Genomic DNA, 24,073 nt, shown 5'->3' on the forward strand with positions numbered 1-24,073 from the left:
CTCCACCGACGCTTGGCCGCGCTGGGGACCGGAGCGATCCCCCACCTCGAGGGTGCAGTTAAAATCTCCCCCGAGGATGATGCACTCGCCGCTATCGATGGAGCTCAAGAGAGCGGACACTTCTTCAAAGAAGCGCGCTTACAACGCGCCAGGTCTGGGCACGTACACGTTCACAAAGTGGAGCGGCACGCTACCCAGGCGAGCGGCGAGGTGGAGCAAGCGGCCCGGCACTAGCTCCTTGACCCCCAAGATCTCCGGCTGAAAAGTCGGGGTCAACAAGATAGCCACCCCACTAGAAATAGGGGTGAGGTGACTCATGTAGACCCCACCCTGCCACTCCAGGAGCCAGGTGGCTTCGTCTCCCGGAACGGTGTGGGTTTCCTGCAGAAAGCTCACCGCGTATCTCCCTTCCCTAAGGACTGAGAGATTGTGAAATCTGCGGTGAGACCCCCTGCCGCCGTTGATGTTGAGGCTGGCTATGGTTATCTTCATGTCAAAGGTACTTAAAACCCTTCACCAACACCTCACTGTGAGGTGGGAGTGGAAGTGCACCTGGCCTTTCACTCCCCCAGCAACCCATTGAGGAACACATTAAACCGGCGCCTCTCAACCAGTTTCACGCCCGTGTGCTTGCCTGCTTTCTTAAGGGCGGCACGGACGGACTGTATGATCAGCGCCAGATTCGACCAACGGCCGAGGGCCTGCTGAACTTTATCGCGGCAACCCCTGCAAGCCGCGAGGAAATCCCGGAGTTCCGCCGTGGGGATAAGGGGAGATTCAGTGGGAGGCACGAGGGACTCCACCACCTCACTGGCGATGGAATCAAGGTCATCCTCCGTGCTCCACACCGAATCCCCATCCTCCTCCGGGTCGTCACCGCCAGCGGCCGACACATCCACCACACACTGTGGGACGGACGTCCCGGCCGCGCCAGCTGGTCCCGCCTCCGTCACGATCCCACCCCCAGGATCGATGGCGGAGGAGTCCTCTCTGGGTTCTATTGTGAAACTGGAGCTTGTGGGTACCAGCAGCACGGGACCCCTCTCCACCTCCGTCCCCAGGCCAATGAGTGGTCCAGGGGAGACATAAGATCCCGACTCCGGAAATCCAGCCGGAGCCGAGACCGGAGGCGGAGAGAGGAGGCCATCTCCCACTCCGCGAGCACCCACAGGTCCAGCAGATGGGGCAGCATTCTCAGTTTTCACCAGGTCGGGTGTCTCCTGGTTGGTGGTGGACTCCGGCTGGGAGGGCTGACCCTCTGGGTCGTCGCCCTCCCCTTCATTTCAGGCACCCGACCCAGTAGCAGTGGCGGAATGGGCGGCGTCCCCAGGCTCCCCCACCACAAGCAGGGCCCCACTTACTCCTTCAGGAGGGGCCTCACGTACTGGGGCCTTCCCCTCCCCTCCATCCTGAGGAATAGGGAGCTCCTGCCCGGACTTTGTAGCCTTGGTGGTGGCGGTAGGGGGAACCTGAGGACCCGAAACAGGAGACAGCTCCCCTCCAACAGATGGGCCCTGCACCTCAGGGCCATGTGTTATTTCCGTGGAGGGGTGCCTTCTCCTCTTTTTCGCACTTGGGCGCGGAGACTCAGAGACCTCCATGTCATCAGAGGCCTCCGCACCCTTTTTTTCCTTTTTAGTCACCCTGGGCCTGAGCCCAGCCCTGGGACAGGTGGATTCCATGGGAATGGGCTTTGGGCTGAGCTCAGGCTCGGGTTGTGTCAAAGTGTCCAGGGGACGCGCCTCATGATGTTTCTTTTTTCCCCGCGTCTTCCTTCCACTCGGACGGACGCTCCCCTCCCCGCCGGAGGCTGTGAAAACCACAGCCTCCGGAACCGACTGAGCGGTGTCTATTGGATGTGTGGGGGGAGTGGGAAGAGGTGCTGTGGAACCACTCTGGGCCGCTGAGGTGGAGCTGGCGGCCGGGAGGTTTGGGCAGTTCTTACGAACATGCCCCACCCCCTTGCAGACATGGCACCGCGCCCCGTCCGAGGTCCAGAAGACGCGGTAGGCCGTCCCCTGGAACTGCACATCAAACTGGCCTTCCGAGTCCTCCTCCCGCGCCAGCTGCATAAATAACTGGCGGCGGAAGGAGTAGACATGTTGGAGGCTGTGCTCCCGAAGACCAAGCCGGACTGGGGTGATCCCCGACCTCACCTCCCCCATGTGGTGCAGGTGGGGAAGGAGGAGCTCACTGGGAATAAAGGGCGGGACGTTTGATAACATTAACCGCTGCGCAGTGGCCCCTAGAGGGTCCACCGGCAGGAAAGTCCCACCCACAGTGAGCCCTTTACTCAGGGCCAGGGACACGGCCCGCTCGGTCTTCAGGAAGAACACAGCCTTCCCGTACATTTTTGAGGCTGCCACAATGGCCGAGGGGCCGACAACCTCGGCCATTGCCTTTACACAGGCTTCTATAGACATATTGGGGTGGGGATAACTCTTTACCCCATGGCTCGAAGTAATTAATTTAAAAGGTGACGGGGTCACACGGGTGGCCACAGAGGCTACAGCCGCATAGGTATGAGAAGGCCCCGCCACCGGTGATGATGGGCTTGCCATGGCTCAAGAGCTAAACCCACCCCCAAATTGCAAGCAAGCAAACAAACAAAGAAACCAACTAGGAGGTTTGGGGAGAGGCTGAGGGTATACAGGAAAGGGGAAAGACAGGCTGCAAGCGATGACTTTGCTTTTTTTTTCTCCTTAAAGGGTGGTACTCTGAGCACTGTAAACACTCCTGGTCTTCTGGTTGAGGGAGGTGTCTTCACCTGGGTCAGCTGAAGCTGCCCAGGCACTATTTATCCCCTTCTGTATATTAGCCAGGCAGCTTCAGCTGACACAGGCTGGGCAATTGGGGTGGGGAGGGAGCTTCCCTGCAACTTTAGTGCAACTGCACAGCTCCCTGCAGAATTGTATCGCCCCCACCCCTTGTTCTTCTGGCCTCTTCCACCTCCTACAACAGTCTAAATGAAATAAGAGTCTGGTGCTCAACACCCACCTCGAAATACAAGCTTATTCCAAAAGTCTTTCCTCCTCTGCAGCAAAAGTTGTTCAAAGTTTTTGCAGTTTCTCCTCAGCACTCCCTCTCCAGCAACTGACTGCAGCACTGTCAGCTACACCTCGTTGATGCACTTTGGAGTCCCAATTAGGAAGCTGCCAACCCCCGTGCTGTACCTGTCCTGGGAGTGTTTGATGAATCCTTAATCTCGTGTAAAATAAAAGCAAAATACTGCGGATGCTGGAAATCTGAAGAAGGGTCACTGAAGGGTGCAACAGTGGTTAGCACTGCAGCCTCACAGCTCCAGCGACCCGGGTTCAATTCTGGGTACTGCCTGTGTGGAGTTTGCAAGTTCTCCCTGTGTCTGCGTGGGTTTTCTCCGGGTGCTCCGGTTTCCTCCCACAAGCCAAAAGACTTGCAGGTTGGTAGGTAAATTGGCCATTATAAATTGCCACTAGTATAGGTAGGTGGTAGGGAAATATAGGGACAGGTGGGGATGTGGTAGGAATATGGAATTAGTGTAGGATTAGTATAAATGGGTGGTTGATGGTCAGCACAGACTCGGTGGGCCGAAGGGCCTGTTTCAGTGCTGTATCTCTAAAAACTAAAAACTCTCTCCACAGATGCTGCCAGACCTGCTGAATGTTTCAAGCAATTCTTGTTTTTATTTCTTTAATCTTATGTGTTAGGTTCTGTCTGTATTGGGGGCCTTTGAACTCGGCCCCTGTTTCATTCATATTTTTTAACAACAAAGTAATTCATGACCACGCTACGTCATCGCCGACGTCATCAGGATGCGCCGCCGTGCGCACATGGGTGCCAATATGGCGGCGCCCAGTGCTTCCTGTTCATCGGAAGACTTCCGCCGGAAGTTTATGTCACATCCTTCCCTGCAACGCTGCTTAAGCGACCCCGTGGCCGAAACTCGTTCTTTTTCCCGGATCGAGGGTGTGAGATGGCGGACAACCAGGTGAGGAGAGAACTAACCCGGGACAGAGAACTAACCCGGGACAGAGGGAGAGAGAAATAACCCGGGACAGAGTAATAACCCGGGACAGAGGGAGAGAGAAATAACCCGGGACAGAGTAATAACCCGGGACAGAGGGAGAGAGAACTAACCCGGGACAGAGTAATAACCCGGGACAGAGGGAGAGAGAACTAACCCGGGACAGAGTAATAACCCGGGACAGAGGGAGAGAGAACTAACCCGGGACAGAGTAATAACCCGGGACAGAGGGAGAGAGAACTAACCCGGGACAGAGTAATAACCCGGGACAGAGGGAGAGAGAACTAACCCGGGACAGAGGGAGAGAGAACTAACCCGGGACAGAGTAATAACCCGGGACAGAGGGAGAGAGAACTAACCCGGGACAGAGTAATAACCCGGGACAGAGGGAGAGAGAACTAACCCGGGACAGAGTAATAACCCGGGACAGAGGGAGAGAGAACTAACCCGGGACAGAGTAATAACCCGGGACAGAGGGAGAGAGAACTAACCCGGGACAGAGTAATAACCCGGGACAGAGGGAGAGAGAACTAACCCGGGACAGAGTAATAACCCGGGACAGAGGGAGAGAGAACTAACCCGGGACAGAGTAATAACCCGGGACAGAGGGAGAGAGAACTAACCCGGGACAGAGGGAGAGAGAACTAACCCGGGACAGAGTAATAACCCGGGACAGAGGGAGAGAGAACTAACCCGGGACAGAGTAATAACCCGGGACAGAGGGAGAGAGAACTAACCCGGGACAGAGTAATAACCCGGGACAGAGGGAGAGAGAACTAACCCGGGACAGAGTAATAACCCGGGACAGAGGGAGAGAGAACTAACCCGGGACAGAGGGAGAGAGAACTAACCCGGGACAGAGAACTAACCCGGGACAGAGGGAGAGAGAACTAACCCGGGACAGAGGGAGAGAGTAATAACCCGGGACAGAGTAATAACCCGGGACAGAGTAATAACCCGGGAGAGAGGAATAACCCGGGAGAGAGGGAGAGAGAAATAACCCGGGACAGAGAACTAACCCGGGACAGAGGGAGAGAGAAATAACCCGGGACAGAGAACTAACCCGGGACAGAGGGAGAGAGAGAAATAACCCGGGACAGAGAACTAACCCGGGAGAGAGAAATAACCCGGGACAGGGAGAGAGAGAAATAACCCGGGAGAAAGAGTAATAACCCGGGAGAGAGGGAGAGAGTAATAACCCGGGAGAGAGAGAACTAATCCGGGACAGAGGGAGAGAGTAATAACCCGGGAGAGAGAGAACTAATCCGGGACAGAGGGAGAGAGAAATAACCCGGGACAGAGAACTAACCCGGGACAGAGGGAGAGAGAAATAACCCGGGAGAGAGTAATAACCCGGGAGAGAGGGAGAGAGAAATAACCCGGGACAGGGAGAGAGAGAAATAACCCGGGAGAAAGAGTAATAACCCGGGACAGAGGGAGAGAGTAATAACCCGGGACAGAGGGAGAGAGTAATAACCCGGGAGAGAGAGAACTAACCCGGGAGAGGGAGAAAGAGAAATAACCCGGGAGAGAGAGAACTAACCCGGGACAGGGAGAGAGAGAAATAACCCGGGAGAGAGTAATAACCCGGGAGAGAGTAATAACCCGGGAGAGAGTAATAACCCGGGAGAGAGAACTAACCCGGGACAGAGGGAGAGAGAAATAACCCGGGAGAGAGAACTAACCCGGGAGAGAGAACTAACCCGGGACAGAGGGAGAGAGAAATAACCCGGGACAGAGAACTAACCCGGGACAGAGGGAGAGAGAAATAACCCGGGACAGAGAACTAACCCGGGACAGAGGGAGAGAGAACTAACCCGGGACAGAGAACTAACCCGGGAGAGAGTAATAACGAGGGAGAGAGAAATAACCCGGGACAGGGAGAGAGAGAAATAACCCGGGAGAAAGAGTAATAACCCGGGAGAGAGTAATAACCCGGGAGAGAGAGAACTAACCCGGGACAGAGGGAGAGAGTAATAACCCGGGAGAGAGAGAACTAACCCGGGACAGGGAGAGAGAGAAATAACCCGGGAGAGAGAGAACTAACCCGGGACAGGGAGAGAGAGAAATAACCCGGGAGAGAGAAATAACCCGGGAGAGAGAACTAACCCGGGACAGAGGGAGAGAGTAATAACCCGGGAGAGAGAACTAACCCGGGCGAGAGTAATAACCCGGGCGAGAGTAATAACCCGGGAGAGAGAGAACTAACCCGGGACAGGGAGAGAGAGTAATAACCCGGGAGAGGGAGTAATAACCCGGGACAGGGAGAACTAACCCGGGACAGGGAGAACTAACCCGGGACAGGGAGAGAGAGTAATAACCCGGGAGAGAGAGTAATAACCCGGGACAGGGAGAACTAACCCGGGACAGGGAGAGAGAGAACTAACCCGGGAGAGAGAGAACTAACCCGGGAGAGAGAGAACTAACCCGGGAGAGAGAGAACTAACCCGGGAGAGAGAGAACTATCCCGGGAGAGAGAGTAATAACCCGGGAGAGAGAGTAATAACCCGGGAGAGAGGGAGAGAGTAATAACCCGGGACAGAGGGAGAGAGTAATAACGAGGGAGAGAGAAATAACCCAGGAGAGAGAGAACTAACCCGGGACAGGGGGAGAGAGAAATAACCCGGGAGAGAGAACTAACCCGGGAGAGAGGGAGAGAGAAATAACCCGGGAGAGAGGGAGAGAAGGAACCCGGGAGAGAGGGAGAGAAGGAACCCGGGAGAGAGAGGGAAGGAGAAATAACCCGGGAGAGAGAGAACGAACCCGGGACAGGGGGAGAGAGAACGAACCCGGGACAGGGGGAGAGAGAACGAACCCGGGACAGGGGGAGAGAGAACGAACCCGGGACAGGGGGAGAGAGAACGAACCCGGGACAGGGGGAGAGAGAACGAACCCGGGACAGGGGGAGAGAGAACGAACCCGGGAGAGAGAACGAACCCGGGAGAGAGGGAGAGAGAAGTAACCCGGGAGAGAGAAGTAACCCGGGAGAGAGAGAACTAACCCGGGACAGGGGGAGAGAGAACTAACGAGGGAGAGAGGGAGGGAGAAGGAACCCGGGAGAGAGAAGGAACCCGGGAGAGAGAGGGAGAGAGAAGTAACCCGGGAGAGAGAAGTAACCCGGGAGAGAGAAGTAACCCGGGAGAGAGAGGGCAGGAGAAGTAACCCGGGAGAGAGAGGGCAGGAGAAGTAACCCGGGAGAGAGAGGGCAGGAGAAGTAACCCGGGAGAGAGAGGGCGAGAGAAGTAACCCGGGAGAGAGAGAAGTAACCCGGGAGAGAGAGGGCGAGAGAAGTAACCCGGGAGAGAGAGGGAGAGAGAAGTAACCCGGGAGAGAGAGGGAGAGAGAAGTAACCCGGGAGAGAGAAGCAACCCGGGAAAGAGAGGGAGAGAGAAGCAACCCGGGAAAGAGAGGGAGAGAGAAGCAACCCGGGAAAGAGAGGGAGAGAAATAAGCTGGGACAGACGGAGGGAGGGAGAGAAATAACCTGGGATAAAGAGGGGGAGAGGGGATGTAACCCAGAAAAGAGAGAGAGAGAGAGAAATAACCCAGGATAGAGAGGAGGAAAGAGAAATAGCCCGGGATAGAGAGGGAGAGAGAAGTAACCCGGGATAGAGAGGAGGAAAGAGAAATAACCTGGGATAGAGAGGGAGAGAAATACCCCTGTCTGTCTTGAACATGCTCAATGATTGAGCTTCCACAGTCCTCTGGGGTAGAGAATTTCACAGATTCACCACCCTCTGAGTAAAAACATTTCTCCTCATCTCAGTCTTAAATGTCCTGCCCCTTATTCTGAGACTGTGTCCCTTGTTTCTAGACTCACCAGCCAGGGGAAACATCCTATCGACATCTACCCTGTCACACCCTGTAAAAATTTTGTAAATTTCAACAAGATCACCTCTCATTCTCTTTCTTCTAAACTCTAGTGAATACAGGCCCAGTTTCTGCAATCTCTCAAACAATCCCACCATCCCAGGGATTTAGTCTGATGAACCTCTGTTGCACTCCTCCCCCCGCGTATATTTTTCCTTGGATAAGGAGACCAAACCTACACAATACTCCCGGTGCAGTATCACCAATGCTTTATACAGTTGCAACAAGACATCTTTACTCCTGTACTCCAATCACATTGCAATGAAGGCCAACATACTATTTGACTTCTTAATTGCTTGCTGCATCTGCATACTAGCTTTTAGTGACTCTTGAATTAGGACACCCAAGTCCTTTTGGACATCAACACTTCTCAACCTCTCACCATTTAAGAAATACTCTGCATTTTTTCCTACCAAAGTGGATCACTCACCACTTATTCACATTATGTTCCATCTGCCATGTTCTTGCCCGTTCACTTAGTTTGTCCAAGTCCCCTTGAAGCCTCCTTGCTTCCTCCTCACAACTTATATTCCCTCCTAGTTTTGTGTCATCAGCAACTTTGAAAATAATACATTTGGTCCCCACATCCAAATTATTTCTGTAGATTGTGAACAGCTGTGGTCCAAGCACTGATCCTTGTGGTACCCCACTAGTAACAGCCTGCCATCCTGAGAATGACCCGTTTATTCCTACTCTCTGCTTTCTGTCTGTTAACCAACTCTTAATCCATAGCAGTATATTACCCCCAATCCCATGTGCTCTAATTTTGTTTACTAACCTGTGTGGGACCTTATCAGCTTTCAATCCAATTAGTTTTTCGAGTACTACCTCCTTATTGATACTAACTTCTAACGAGTGATGCTGGTATCAGTCCACAGGACATGTCAGTCTTTCAGGTGGAGACTCTCTGAACCTTGTCACCGCCCCTTGGTGCAGAGTTCTTTATAAATGGTTTGATTCTGACCAGGTTGCTTCCCCCTTTCCTGCACAATGGCTGCACTGCTCCCCCTCAACCCATCCCTGTATTTACCCGTGAATGTGGAAACGATTAAATCAGCACATTTAGCCAAATATGTAATGCACAGAAGGGACCATAAAACAAGCACAGATCGCAAACACAAGAGTCCGCTCACGCTCAATCCAGCTGAAGCCTGTGACTCTCATGGATTTGAGTTCACAAATGGGAATGTTTTAGATTGAGTTTGTCAACTCTGTATGGTTAATACTTCATTTAAACACCTGGTGTAGAGTTTCTGCACATTTGAGCAAATTCAGACCACTCTGCTCCCCCTTGGTGAATCCTTGTTCACCGCTTTCCAATTATAAGACAAAGAAACCAGCACGCACACATGTTTTCTTAGTTTTAAAGAAGAAAAGTGAAATTTTAAATTCTGCCATGACTCTTATCTAGGTTGCATGCGTGCTTTTCATAAAAGCTCTGCATCTTTTCTCCATTGCAGACTGAGAGAGCTTACCAAAAGCAACCCACCATCTTCCAAAACAAGAAGCGAGCACTTGTGGGTGAAGGCAGCAAGGAAAAGCTCCCCCGCTACTACCGCAATGTAGGCCTGGGCTTCAAGACTCCACGAGAGGTGAGGCTGTCTCAGGCAGAGTGTCCTGAAGGGGCTGTGATGTGAAGGATGGGGAGGGGGGAGCAAGGGGATAAAGAACCTCGAATGATGAGTCCAGGCCTCTTTTCTGACCAGTTATCTGCAGCCTGAAGAATTGTCCCTGGTATCAGTGGACAGTGGGGTACTGGTAAATAGCCTCAGGGTGTGTTATGCTGCATGTTTGACCCTGTTGACTGCTTGTGCAGCCTCTGGTAGCCAGGTAGAACCCCAGCCATCTTTAGCTGTATGTGAGTTTTAATGTGGTTGAGGGGCTACCCATTCTTGCTTCTAGAGGACGTCCAAAGGGAGCCCCAGACAGTTGATGCCTGGTATTCTGCTGCCCCACCCCAGTTATTGGAGTAGATGCTTCTGCACAGTTTATTGTGGAATTGTCTGGAATTACCTGGTGGTGATTGGACCATAATCAAGCTGATTCTACAGAAAGACCCTGAATGGGGGCAGGTATGTGAGTGGCAGACTGACTCATGAATTTTGCCACTGTGTTTCAGCAGGCTGGGTGCTAGAATCAGACAGTGAGCTCTTTAACACACATTGCCCTGAGCAGCCTTTCTGCTGTGTAAATTGCTGGATTGTTTGTTCCTGCTCTGACCTGGCATTTTGTAGCGAACTGACTCTTTAAAGATGGGACGCCAGGGCTGCAAATGATGTTCATTTCACGATGGTCTTCCAAGTCTCTCGATGGCACTGACGACACTGCCTAATGGCTTTACTGATGCAGCTCTCGCAGAGTCCAGGCTCAAGCCCATTTCTCCCTTAATTCCCATCCCCAAGTCACATCATGTCACCCTTTCTGTCTCCTAGGCCATCGATGGAACCTACATCGACAAGAAGTGTCCATTCACTGGGAATGTGTCGATCCGGGGACGGATCCTGTCAGGTAGGGCTAACCTGGGTTAATACTTTTTGTTTACTGACCTATAGAGGTAAAAGGGCATTTATGAACTGGGCACCATACCAGCCCGAGGTACAGCACTGCATTGGGTGTCACTTGCACTGTGGGCATGGGTGGGTTTTCTCCTGACCTCTTTCCCTCCCCCACCCCCCCCCCGCCAATACAATCATTGCCCTGGACAGGTGATGGCCATCGGCAGTGAGGTATAGCAGCCTCTGAGCAGGTTGCTGAGGGACAATAGAGATCGAGAGATATTAGTGGTTCTATCAGAAGAACTGTAGAGTGGTGATATTGGGGCACTTAATTACCCAAATATTGATTGGGATCATTTTAGAGTAAAGGTTAACGGGGGGGGGGGGGGGTTGGAATTTCTAAAATGTGTTCGAGAACTTCCTTGATCAGTATGTTCTCAACCCAAACTAGAAAAGAGGCATTGTTGGATCTGGTGCTGGGAAATGAGGTGGACCAAGTATCTGTGGGGGAGCACTTGGGTAAGAGTGATCATTGTATCATAAGGTTTAGACTCATGATGCAGAAAAGCAAGGAACAAAATAAGGTAGAATGTCTAAGTTGGAAGATAGCTAATTTCAACGCACTGAGAAAGGATCTAGCCAGGGTAGAATGAAAGCAAAGACTGACAGGAAGAGCTGTATCAGAATGGGTTATCTTTAAGGAAAAGATGCCTTAGGTACAGGCCAGGAACATTCCAACAAGGCTGAAAGGTAGGGAAGAACAGGGCTGCTTGGTTGACGAGGGAGATAGAGATGATGATTAAACAAAAAGGGTTCATGATGTATGTCAGATGAACGCATCATGTGAGAACCCGGCCAAATACAATATGTTGAGAGGGGAGGTGAAGAGGAAAATAAGACTGGCAAAGAGAGAATATGAAAATTGAATGGCAGTCAACATAAAAGAGAACCCAGTGATGATCTACTGGCATGTATATAGTAAGCGAGTGGTAAGAGCTGGAGTGGGGCTGATTTGGGACAGAGAGGGTAATATATGCTTAGAGGTGCAGGGCAAGTCTAAGGAAATGGAGGCTGACAAAATATCAGTAGACACAGAGGCAATGGATAGGATAAAAATTGAGGAGAGAGGTACTAAAAAGGTTGGCTATTCTTAGGGTAGATAAGTCACCTGGTCCAGATGGCTTGCTAAAGGAAGTGGGGATGGATGTTGGGAGACAGTGGTGTTCTCCAAGGGTCAGTGCTGGGACCACTGCTTTTTTTTGCTATATATAAATGACTTGGATCTTGGAATACAGAGTGGAATCTCAAAATTTGCTGATGACACCGAACTTGGGGGAGTGGCAAACAGTGAGGATGATGTGAACCACTTGCAAAAGGGCATTGATAGGCTAGCAGAATGGGCAGAGAGGTGGCAGATGGAATTTAATACTGACAAATGTGTGGTGATACATTTTGGCAGAAGGAATAGGGAGAGGCAATATGTACTTAATGGCAAAGTTCTAAAGAGTGTGAAGGGACAGAAGGACCTAAGGGTGCAGGTGCATAGATCTTTGAAGGTGGCAGGACATAGTGAGAGCGCGGTTAGTAAAGCATATGGGATCTTGGGCTTCATAAATAGAGGCATTGAGTACAAAAGTTATGCTGAACCTTTATAAAGCTCTGGTTAGGCCCCAACTGGAGTATTGTGTCCAGTTCTGGTCACCAAAGGATGTGAGGGTTCTTGAGAGGGTGCAGAGGAGATTTACCAGAATGGTTCCAGGGATGGAGAATTTTAGTTATAAGGTTAGATTGGAAAAGCTGGGTTCATTCTGCTTAGAACAAAGAGGATTGAGAGGAGATTTGACAGAGGTGTACGAGATTATGACAGGCTTTGATAAGTTAGAGAAGGAAAACTGTTCCCATTAACAAATGATACAAGGACGAGGGGACAGACATTGAAAGGGCAAAGGTTGCAGGGGAATATGAGGAAGCACTTTTTTTACACAGTGGGTGTTAATGACCTGGAACTCGCTGCCCACGAGGGTAGTGGAAGTGGAGATGATCAATTACTTCAAGAGGAAGTTGGATGGCCACCTGCAGAGCTACAGGGATCAAGCCTGGGAGTGGGACTGATAGCATAGCCCCATGGAAAACCGGCATGGACTCGATGGGCCGAATGGCTTCCTTCTGTGCCATAAATAACTTCTGAGTACTGATTGTTTCCTGCTGATTCCGTGTTGGCTGCTTTCAGTACAGATTCCCAGTTGACCCCTGGCTTCAGTTTTAGGTGAAAATGCAGTCATCATTCCTGCTTGTGATTGCTCATTTTGTGGATTGAGAACAGGATTGGGCCTCACATATTTCACTATCTAGCAGAACAAGTATCTACAGACCCCAATCCTCCATCTTCATTGAGCTATGAACTGCTGCTTGTGGTCGATAATGGTTGTGGATATAATGGGCAGCTGGAGGTCTGCAGCCCGATCTCAGCCAGTGGAGGGTCAGCTCTTTCCCTTGAGCGAAAGGCAGTCTCTGAGGCTTGGGCCTACATCCGCATAGGGCAGCGAGCACTTCCAGTTAAAGCCTGGCTCGGGTATAAAATTAAAACCCGACCCAGGCCTGAGTCCTTTAATTTTTTTCTCATGTGTGAGCCGACTTGAAAATATCAAACATATTATTGAAACATAAAAATCGTAGATTAAAAAGAAAACACTACAAAACAATACAGTCCAGCCCGACTCGAACCCGAATGCTGGACAGGGGATATAGACCCAACCTGAACCTGTCTCACGTAGTTGGGTTTGGTCGGGTAGCCAGGCTTTACTTCCAGTTGTATAATCCTTCTGATGTTTGCCTATATCCCACCTTTTGGTTTGGTTCACTGAATACTGTCCTCCACTGCCCATGTACCTTGCATTGTGTTTCTGATTTAGAATTTGTCCAGCTGAGCTTTATGAAGTAATGGGTATGTGAAGGGATGAGGCTGTATGAATGCACTGCATGTTATGATCTGCTTTCTGACAGGTGTTGTGACTAAGATGAAGATGCAGCGGACCATTGTTATCCGTAGAGACTACCTGCACTACATCAGGAAGTACAACCGTTTTGAAAAGCGACACAAGAACATGTCTGTGCACCTGTCCCCCTGCTTCAGGTACCCTTGCATCACTATTTCAGTGCCATTGGCCTGTGTCTATGGTCTGTTTGATTTGTGCTGTCTACACAGGGTGTTTATGCTTCATGTGTACTGTTCGAGAGTGAGTAATGCTGAAACTCTTGTGTCTCCCTTCCCTTTTGAAGGCACTCCTGGCTGTTGTGATCAGGTTCAGTGAATGTTGCGGTACTCTTTACATGTCTAGCCCCAGTCAGGCTGTATCAGGAATATGTGTCCTCACATGTAAAGTGTGTGGTGAGGGCAGGGATGTGCTGTCCTAGCTAAAATTGTTTAATTTAGGGCTGGGACCTGGAATCTGCTCCTCTCCCACACCACTGCAGTCCAGGGGTTTGCTAGGCTTTTGCTGTTAAACCTCTAGAGGCTCTGGGACAGGCATCTCATCACCCTTTGATTGCAGCAGGACCGCCCGCACTCTACCCTGATAGCCTCAGATCATCCCCAAATCAGTTATGGAAGGGCTGGCAGCAGGCATTAAGCATACAAGTCCCGAGTTTGGCAACTCTAGGGCAGGGCAGGTTAGATTAGGGAGTAGTGGAATGGCCGATGCTCTGACCCCTGATTACTGTCCAGAGGCCCCTGCTGGTGTGAAGGTATGATTAGTCTCCGCTGTAACACCTTGTTCCATTAAGGTAACTGCTAAGCCTGTATTTAGTGGGCTTGTTATTGAGCAAGACCAGTAGCACAATGTTCTGACACAGATTTATTTCCTTGTTGCAGAGATGTACAGAATGGGGACAGTGTGACTGTAGGAGAGTGCCGTCCTCTCAGTAAGACAGTGCGATTCAATGTCCTCAAGGTCACCAAGGCTGCAGGAGCCAAGAAACAGTTCCAGAAATTTTGAATACGGTTGTAAGGTGAATCAGCCACAATAAAGCCTGTGAACAGATACTGTGTTCCCTGAATGTGAGGTGCTTGTGTTTTCCACGGGTGCTGGTGATGATACAGGAATCTGCACCCTACTTTGCCGAGCTGCTCGTGGCACACAGATCGAGTTAAATCAGCATGGTATTCAGGTGAATTCATCACACAATAAACTGTGGTGCAATTATTTTATCTTATTTTATTTGATTTGTGTGTGGTCTAATTAAACACTTGAAGCAGAGGACAAGCATGCATACACACCCAGGGAACAAGACAGCTCCAAACAAAACTGCATTATCGAACATGTGCCAGCTGGGTTAACTGGCTTTAAGAGTACAACAATGTTGATTTTCAAGGTAATTTCTCCTTCATTTGATTAATGCTGGGGTAACAGTCAGTTTAGCTGTGCATTCTGGTTTGGCTCTGGATCTTTGGCACATAAATCTGAACTTAATTCAGTGGATAGAATGATGGGTGGTCAGCTGTTTGAAAAGGAAGGTAAACCAAGGTGCCACGTGGAGCTGAATAACTGGCTGTTCTCCTTTGCGGAATCTTGCTGTGCTAATGAACTGCTGCATTTGCCTAGATAAAAATGACAGCAATGGGTGGGACTCTTACACAGCCCATCTGGCAACTTTTCTGGTGCCAGCACAGGACATTGGATTGCAGTTTAGCTGAGTTAAGTGTTAACAGTCAGTTCATTAATTCTGTCTGATGTGGGAGCCTGAGAACTTGTTTCAATGGTGGAGGAGAGCTGCTCCTGTTTACCTGCTACGCACTTCTCAACAGGAATCATCAGGTTTTGGCCTTGTTTCTCTCCTGTGACCTCCCTCCCTCCCCCCCCCCCGCCCCAAAACAGAAATTCTGGTCCTCTGCCCCCACAATCTCACATAAAGCTTTCAGCATTGATAATTAGTTCTGAACCAGTTTATTCAGCACAGACCTTGGGTGAAACCTGGCACCATACAGGATTCAGTGATTAATGTTTATTTTAAAGCAGATGATTTCACTGGTTGGTTTGCAAGAGTCTACACGTGCAGCAGTGGCAGGCAAGAGCCAGAGAGTGCTTTCATTTCACTATCATTGAGCAGTGGTGAATGGATCAGGCAGAAATGCTGCCTGTGATTCACAGAGTATCTGCAGCAGGTACCAGCTCCTCTAGCCTCAGGACGTGTCTTGGTCGTATACCACCCCCAATTGTCTCCGCGCCTCGTCCAAAATGCTCATTATCAGCTCACTTTCGGCCAGTGGCAGCTCGGGACATTCCTTCAGCCCTGCAATTAAAACATAACAGAATTGTAACGGGTTGAAATAGCACCCAGCCTTCTTCCTGAGCCCTGGGAGGCAGCTAAAACCTCCAGTGCAATCCCAGTGTACTTAATGTTCCAATCAGGTGGATCAGTAACTGAGCACTATAGGCAAGGTTCAGCCCCTGGTCTGGCAGGTCAGCAGAGCAGTGAGAAGAAAGGCCCAATTCATCACCCTCCTCCCACCAACCAATTGGAAAGGGGAACTCAGCCTTGGTAACTATTAAGTGAACTATCCCCCACCCTGGCTGGAAAATATGAATAAAGGATAGAGTTATTGTGACCTGATGGGGTATCTAGTGGGACAGGTGGACCATATTTACTGGGCAGGCAGTTACCTTTCTGAAGACACTGCCGCACTTCCTCCGCTTCGTATCGAAGGCCTGTGCTGTTGGTGAAGTTGAGGGGTTGTGATGGAGCTGGCAGTGGGAATTCCTGGGCCTTTCCATTTACCACCAGACTTGTGGGACACCACATACAACCTGGAATCTTGGGGAAAGCACAAGTTTCAATAGAAAACAGCCAATATTGAAGTTTTTGCTGCTGCTTGAACAGATCTTTGAGAATGGAACACTATATTTCAGACACCTTCCTTAGCGCTGGTCTGAGGCCCCAGTATCCAGTGACTGGCTGCAAACTGCCAGTGTCTAGACATGGAGTAAAAATATCTAGCTCACCAGTGACATTCCCCCAGGGTCACAAACCCCTGCAACATTTGATGGGATCACAAATGAAGATTGTGTACTTGCTAGGGTATGGGTGCCCATGGGACTGAGCACCATTGTGTGTGAAGATAGGACTTGGCAGCAGGAGCAGGCCAATCGCCCCTTTGAGCTTGCTCCACCATTTGATAAGATCATGGCTGATCTGGTTGTGGTCTCAACTCCACTTCTCTGTCAGCCCCCATAACCCTCGAACAGCCTTGAATAAATTTAATAACCCAGAGTCCACTGCTTTCTGGGGAAGAATTCCACAGACTAGTGACCCTCAGAGAAAAAAATTCTCATCTCCATCTTAAAAAGGAGACCTCATTCTTAAACTGTGTCCTCTAGTTGTAGTCTCCCCCACAAGAGGAAACATCCTCCCAGTATCCATTCTTATCAAGTTCCCTCAGGATCTTGTATGTTTTAATAAGATCACCTCTCACTCTTTTAAACTCCAACAGGTATAGGCCCAACTGTACAACCTTTCTTCATAAGATGAGACCTTCATCCCGACAGTTAGTCGAGTGCACCTCTGAACTTCCAACACAATTATATCCTTTTCAAGTAAGGAGACCAAAACTCTCCGCAGTACTCCAGATGTGGTTTCACCAAAGTCCTGTACAGCTGCGGTAAAACTTCCCGACTTTTATACTCTATTCCCTTTTCTTAACTGCCAACATTCCATTTGCCTTCCTAATCTGCTGTACCTGCAGACTAACCTTTTGTGATTCGAGCTTCATTGGAGGTGAAATCATATATATTGTATTCTTGACGGTCACCTTGTTACGGAGCATGTGCTGGGAGCCCAAGGATCCTGGAGAGGAGGATGTGTGGCTCCACATTGTTGGGTAATTATGCCACAGGCCCCATCAGCAAAAACATAGTACGACATTTTACACACACAAGAGTGAGTAAGGGCAGAGAGAGAAAGTTACCGTGATTATCCCCTTTGTCCCACTGATGGTCGCCTGGTTAGGAAGCTGTATTGCCATGGTTACAGTTACCATAGCCATACGTTTTCTGGAGTACTTCAGTACAATGGTCACTGCTTCATCAACACCTGCAAAGACCCACAGGAAAGATGAGAAATTATCAAATGTTTATGGCACAGAGAGAGGCCACTTGGCCCATTATGTCTGCGCTGGCCAAAAAAACAAACTTCCCAGCCTAATCCCACCTTCCAGTGACTGGAACCCTTCCATAAGCCGGAAGCACAGATGCTATATGGACAGTATAGTGGAAGGTTATCGGGGGTAGGTGGAAATGTGGAGTAATCAGTTCAGCTATGAACTTATTGAATGGTGGAGCAGGCTCGAAGGGCCGAGTGGCCTACTCCTCCTAATTCGTATGTATATAGCTCAGTATGACATGGGTATCAACATGACTGTATAGCTCAGTGGGTGTGAAGCAGAGAGAGAGAGAGGGTTTTCGTGTGGAGAGGCTGAAGAGAGATTTTTAGGCTTTTGAAGAGATATAATACAATGGTTAATTTCACACTTGCCTTTTTCAGTGAGGAATCCCATGGCATGAACAGACTCCGGTTTCTCACCACTGAACACCATACAGACAAACTGCAGACAGTAACAGCCAATGTCCAGCAGCACTCCTCCACCCAACTCTTTCTCCACCAGGCGTGGAGTTTCCAGCATGCAAGTTCCAAACTCGGCTTTAACCATTTTAATCTCCCCCACATCATTCTGGGACAGTAAACAGCGGATCGCATTAGAGACAGGGAAAAAACGGGTCCATAAACCCTGCCAACACAATATTCATAGTCAAGCATCAGAAAGAAGCTGACTGTCTGAAAGACTGGCACATTCCCAGAATAACTCACTCTCAGAACGATCATACGTAAGGTGTTGTTATGGGGAAACCCAGTGGCCTTACTATAGCCAGAGCAGCTACTAAGATTGAGTCACACAATTACAACCAAAGCATCAGGGGATTACAAGTCCCAGTCCCAGTCCCACTGTGACTTTTTTATTCGTTCATGGTATGTGAGCAACACTGGCCAGGCCAGCATTTATTGCACGTCCCTAATTGCCCTTGAGAAGGTGGTAGTGAGCTGCCTTCTTGAACCACTGCAGTCCATGTGGGGTAGGTACACCCACAGTGCTGTTAGGAAGGGAGTTCCAGGAATTTGACCCAGCGACAGTGAAGGAACGGCGATATAGTTCCAATTCAGGATGGTCTGTGATTTGGAGGGGAACTTGCAGGTGGTGGTGTTCCAGTACTGAGGGAGCACTGCACTGTCGGAGGGGCAGCACTGAGGGAGCACTGCTTTGTCAGAGGGGCAGTACTGAGGGAGCACTGCACTGTCAGAGGGGCAGTACTGAGGGAGCACTGCACTGTCAGAGGGGCAGTACTGAGGGAGCACTGCTCTGTCCGAGGGGCAGTACTGAGGGAGCACTGCACTGTCAGAGGGGCAGTACTGAGGGAGCACTGCACTGTCGGAGGGGCAGTACTGAGGGAGCACTGCATTGTCAGAGGGGCAGTACTGAGGGAGCACTGCTCTGTCCGAGGGGCAGTACTGAGGGAGCACTGCACTGTCGGAGGGGCAGTACTGAGGGAGCACTGCATTGTCAGAGGGGCAGTACTGAGGGAGCACTGCTCTGTCCGAGGGGCAGTACTGAGGGAGCACTGCACTGTCGGAGGGGCAGTACTGTGGGAGTGCTTTGCTGTCGGATGTGCCATCTTTTGGATGCTAAGCAGTCAGTCTTCACAGATCCTATGTCTTTCTTTGAAGAGTAGTAAAGAATTCTCCCAGTTTCTAACATTGCCCCCTCAAGCAATCCTATCAAAATAGGTTATTTATCTCATTGTGGGGTCTTATTGTGTACAAAATGGCTGTGCATTTATGTTTTCACAATGTTTGGAATGTTAACAAGGACCAATACAAACACAGACCTTAATTTTAACATAAAATTTTACTCTGTATCTAACCCTGTTTTTTTTGTTTTGTTTTGTTTTCTTTTTCTTGGAGCTTTAATCTGTATCTAACCCTGTGCTGTACCTGTCCTGGGAGTGTTTGATGGGGACAGTGTAGAGGGAGCTTTACTCTGTATCTAACCCCCCCTGTAGCTGAGTTCGGAGTGCCCAACACTGACACTGGCTGCCTGAATGGAGGTTATTTTATTTCCACTTCTCACCTGGTCTGTTTCCCTCAATTGCAAGTCTGAAAAGCCATTGCTACGTAAAGGGAATAAACTCACCTCCATGAGGAAGCGGTCACTGTCTCGGGCCGCACTGACCAGCTTTTGGACCTGTCGCAGATTCATGGCCATGGGCTTCTCACAGAGAACATTCCTCCCTGCCTGCAGCATGAGCAGAGCCACCCTCAGGTGCTCTGGATTAATGATTCCCACGTAGACGATGTCTGACAACGAAGGAATTGCAGTGAGTATCCCACACATTGTCTCACCCCGCTATCGCCCCCAATCTCACCTCATAACATCCACTAAACTCAGGTTCCAGATTTATCCTGGGATCTCCCTGTGCTGGGGACACAGACACATGGACAAACCGACACCCAAACACACACAGATAGACATGGACAAACAAACACACAGAAATAGACTTGGACACACACACAGATACAGAGACACATCTCTGGATCCTGTGCCCACACTCCCCTCCCCTCCGGAGCCTGTGTGATACGGTGAATGACCAAGTCCTGGGAGTCCTCACCTACGTTGGGGTCCGTTGCCAGCTCCTCATACGAGCCATAGGATTTGGGGATTTGATGTTGCTTTGCGAAGTCACGGGCTCGTGATGAATCCCGAGAGGCCACAGCAACCGCCTGAGAACAAGAGACAAATCAGCCCCTGAATTGGCCATATTCAGATGACAGCCTTTGGACAGAGCTCTTCATTATTCTGCCATTAACACTCTGACCTTTACCATAAATTAGCACTCCCTTTGCCTTTGTGCAGTGACATCTCTGTCATTTAATCTCTCCTACCCTCCGCCCTATCACACGCTTTCCCTTTTGTTCTTCCCCAACTCCCAACCTCCTTTCACTCGCTCAAAACCTTTCTAACCTTTGCCAGTTCTGAGGAAAGGTCACTGACCTGAAACACTAACTCTGTTTCTGTCTCAATCCAGACTTGCTGAGTATTTCCAGCACTCTCTCTTGGTATTTCAGGGTGACAACCCAGGCTGGAGCCCTTCCCTGCCCTCCGTACAGACTGCCAGTCGCTACTGCCCGCCTGAGGGCACCTCCTTCCAACCTGAGTCTGGACAGTCAGCCCGGCACTTCAACTGTGGGGGCATCACAGTGGAGAGCGACTCACCCTCGGCCCCTGTCTAAGCCCAGACAGAGCAGCAGGAGGGCAGACTGCCACTGACCACTGTCTGATGCCGGAATCCCAGGGGAGCGGAGGTTCTGCCCATTAGGGTCAGGCCTGGAGCTGATTAGCGAGACTCCTGCCCGATTCAGGCCGGCAGCAGACGCCCCGGCAAATCGCCCATCCCTGGTTTAACCCCTTCGCTGCCGTGGGCAGAGTTAAACAGGTCCCGGAATGTGACAGCAACAATAGTGAGTGAGTCAGTGTTCTTCATTCACCTCAACACACTGAACTCAAAACACAGCAAGCAGCACACTCTCCCTCCTCCTCCATTCCTCCCTCCTCCTCAGTCCATCCCTCACTCCCCTCCTACACTCCCTCTTTCTCTATCGCTCCTTTTCTCTTTCTCTGCCTTCCTTTCTATCTTTTCCTCTTTGTCTCTGCCTCTCACTCTGCCCCCTCTCTCTGTCTCTATCCCGTTTCTCTCTCTATCCCTCTCTCTCTGTCCCACTCACTCTATCCCACTCTCTCTCTATCCCACTATCTGTTTCTATCCCCTTTTGCTCTCTCTATCCCTCTCTCTGTCCCACTCACTATCCCTCGCTTTCCCACTCTCTATCCCAATATCTCGGCCTATCCCTCTCTCTCTCTATCCTTCTACCTCTCTCGCCCTCTCTTTTTTTTAATCTCTATACTCTCTCTACATATCCTCTCTCTCTATCCCTCTCTTTATATATATCTCTTTCTATCTATCCCTCTTTCTCCATATCTCTCAATATATATATCCCCCTCTCTATGTCTCTCTCTATTCCCTCTCTCTGTATCCCTTCTCTCTAGCTCTGTCTCTCTATGCCCACTCTATCCCTCTCCCATGCTTTCCCTCTCTCTCTCTCTTTACCTCCCCCTCTCTATCCCTCTCACTATCCCTCGCTCTCTATTCCCTTCTATTTCTCTCTATCTCTCTATCCCTCTCTCCATCTCTCTCTTTGTATCCTCTGTCTCTCTATTCCCCCCTCATCTCTATCTCTATATATACCACGTTATCCCTCTATCCCTCTCTAACCCCCTCTCTCTACTCTCTCTCTGTTGCTCTCTATCCATCCCTCTTTCTCTATCCCTCACTCTCACCATATCTCTCTGTATCCCACTCTCTAGATGTCCGTCTCTATCACCCTCTCTAGATCTATCTCTCTATGCCTCCTCTCTATATCTGTCTCTGTCCCTCTCTTTGTATCTGTCTGTCTCTATCCCCCTTTCTCTCTCATCTCTATCCCTCCCTCTGTCTCTATCTCTCTATCCCTCCCTATATATATACCTCTCTCTCTATTCATCCGTCTCTATCCCTCTCTCTCTCTCTCTATATATATACCTCTCTATCCATCCCTTTCTCCATGCCTTTCTCTCTATCCCTCTCGCGCTCTGTTTATCACCCTCCCTCTCTATCCCTCTTTCTATCCATCCCTCTCTGTCTCACTCTCTAACCCCTTCTCTCTCTATCCCCCTCTGTCTATAACCCCGCTCTCTTTCTATCCCCCTTTTGCTCTCTCTTTATGCCCTTTTTCTCTTTATCCCCCGCTCTTTCTATCACTCTCTCTCCCCTCTCTCTCTATCCGTCTGTCTCTCTGCCTTCCCCCCACCCCGCTCTCTATCTCTGTACCTGATGGTCCGCGGCAGGAAGGGTTTTCAGGGCTACCATGAAATCATGGCTGATTTTGCCGGCTCCGCAGATTCCCCACTTGGTGGCCATTGACGAGGCTCTGGGCTGGTTTTTGTGACCCTGAGATTCTCCTTTATAAAGGCAGCAGGGACTGAGCGTCCTGTCAGCAGAAATATCTAACGGCACTCGTGCTTTGCAACTCTGAATTAATGAATGATCGGGGTTTAAACCCTGAATATTGTGGCGGGGATGAGGTTCTGCTGCAGAATCTTCAGAGCATCAACTTGTCAAAGTAACACCAACTAATCCTATAAACATTAACCAGTGCCTGCGATATTCCAGCATTCTCCGTTTGTTACCCTGTCCCAGTTCCCAACTGCTTCCCTTTCTAAAATTCCTTTAGTTTCCAGGATATTTCAACAACGAAACGGACCATTCGGCCCATTCAATTCTGGGCCAGAATTTCAACGTGATTTACCAGGTTTAATCCCACTCTCCCCCTCACTCCCCACACCCTTTAAAATCCCACTCTCCCCCTCTCTCCCCACACTCTTTAATATCCCACCCCGTCTAATCCCACTCTCCCCGTCTAATCCCACTCTCCCCCTCTCTCCCCACACTCTTTAATATCCCCCCAAGTCTAATCCCACTCACCCCCCACACCCTTTAATAGCCCACCCAGTCTAATCCTACTCTCCCCCTCACTCCCCGCACCCTTTAATATCCCACCCAGTCTAATCCCACTCTCCCCCTCACTCCCCACACCCTTTAATATGCCACCCAGTCTAATCCCACTCTCCCCTCACTCCCCACACCCTTTAATATCCCACCCAGTCTAATCCCACTCTCCCCTCACTCCCCACACCCTTTAATATCCCACCCAGTCTAATCCCACTCTCCCGCTCACTCCCCACACCTCTTTAATATCCCACCCAGTCTAATCCCACTCTCCTGCTCACTCCCAACCCCCTTTAATGCCCCACCCAGTCTAATCCCACTCTCCCCCTCACTCTCCGTACCCTTTAATATCCCACCCAGTCTATTCCCACTCTCCCCCTCAATCCCTACTCCCTTTAATATCCCACCCAGTCCAATCCCACTCTCCCCCCTCACTCCCACACCCTTTAATATCCCACCCAGTCTAATCCCACTCTCCCCCTCATTCCCCACACCCTTTAATATCCCACCCAGTCTAACCCCACTCTCCTGCACACTCCCCACACCCTTTAATATTCCACCCAGTCTACTCCTACTCTCCCCCTCACTCCCATACACTTTAATATTGCACCCAGTCTAATCCCACTCTCCCCCTCACTCCCCACACCCTTTAATAGCCCACCCAGTCTAATCCAACTCTCCCCGCACCCTCTATTATCCCACCTAGTCTAATCCCACTCTCCTGCTCACTCCCATACGCTTTAATATCCCACCCAGTCCAATCCCACTCTCCCCTCTCTCTCCATATACTTTAATATCCCACCTCACTCCCCACACCATTTAATATCCCACCCAGTCTAATACTACTCTTCCCACTCCCTTTAAAAGCCCACCAAGTCTAATCCCACTCTCCAGCTCATTCCCAACCTCATTTAATATCCCACCCAGTCTAATCCCACTCTTCCCACCCCTTTTAATATCCCACCCAGTCTAATCCCACTCTCCTGCTCACTCCCAACCCCCTTTAATATCCCACCCAGTCTAATCCCACTCTCCTGCTCACTCCCAACCCCCTTTAAT

General features: G+C 50.2%; 3 protein-coding genes and 1 non-coding gene across 5 annotated transcripts in view; 3 read left to right on the plus strand and 1 right to left on the minus strand.

Annotated features, from left to right (window-relative positions):
* The window catches only part of LOC137353494 (zinc finger and BTB domain-containing protein 20-like), a 36,527-nt gene extending 32,749 nt beyond the window's left edge, over window positions 1–3,778 (plus strand). Inside the window, exon 3 of the mRNA XM_068019844.1 lies at window positions 3,687–3,778. Within this exon, the coding sequence (XP_067875945.1) occupies window positions 3,687–3,712 (26 nt within the window). The 3' untranslated portion in view covers window positions 3,713–3,778. The remainder of the gene's footprint in view (window positions 1–3,686) is intronic.
* Window positions 3,743–14,579, plus strand: rps11 (ribosomal protein S11). The gene is made up of 5 exons (XM_068019849.1): window positions 3,743–3,967; window positions 9,333–9,464; window positions 10,305–10,380; window positions 13,371–13,500; window positions 14,239–14,579. The coding sequence occupies exons 1-5, from the start codon at window positions 3,758–3,760 to the stop codon at window positions 14,360–14,362; spliced, it is 672 nt and encodes a 223-aa protein (XP_067875950.1). The 5' UTR covers window positions 3,743–3,757; the 3' UTR covers window positions 14,363–14,579.
* On the plus strand, window positions 10,140–10,225 carry LOC137354858 (small nucleolar RNA SNORD35). The gene has a single exon (XR_010970510.1). It is a non-coding gene; the product is annotated as a small nucleolar RNA SNORD35 (small nucleolar RNA).
* On the minus strand, window positions 14,567–22,456 carry LOC137353496 (trans-1,2-dihydrobenzene-1,2-diol dehydrogenase-like). 2 transcript variants are annotated; one of them, XM_068019847.1, is made up of 7 exons: window positions 22,337–22,456; window positions 20,081–20,192; window positions 19,606–19,769; window positions 17,895–18,147; window positions 17,329–17,453; window positions 16,028–16,178; window positions 14,567–15,656 (listed from the first exon to the last, which is right to left on the minus strand). In XM_068019847.1, exons 1-7 carry the CDS (start codon window positions 22,424–22,426, stop codon window positions 15,547–15,549), a joined length of 1,005 nt encoding a protein of 334 aa, XP_067875948.1. In that variant the 5' UTR covers window positions 22,427–22,456; the 3' UTR covers window positions 14,567–15,546. The 2 variants fall into 2 exon arrangements, with proteins under 2 accessions (XP_067875948.1, XP_067875949.1); XM_068019848.1 differs by having other exon boundaries at window positions 22,373–22,453.
* Window positions 22,457–24,073: the final 1,617 nt, after the last annotated feature.

This window comes from Heterodontus francisci, chromosome 41 (assembly GCF_036365525.1).
Source record: "Heterodontus francisci isolate sHetFra1 chromosome 41, sHetFra1.hap1, whole genome shotgun sequence".
NCBI lineage: Eukaryota > Metazoa > Chordata > Chondrichthyes > Heterodontiformes > Heterodontidae > Heterodontus > Heterodontus francisci.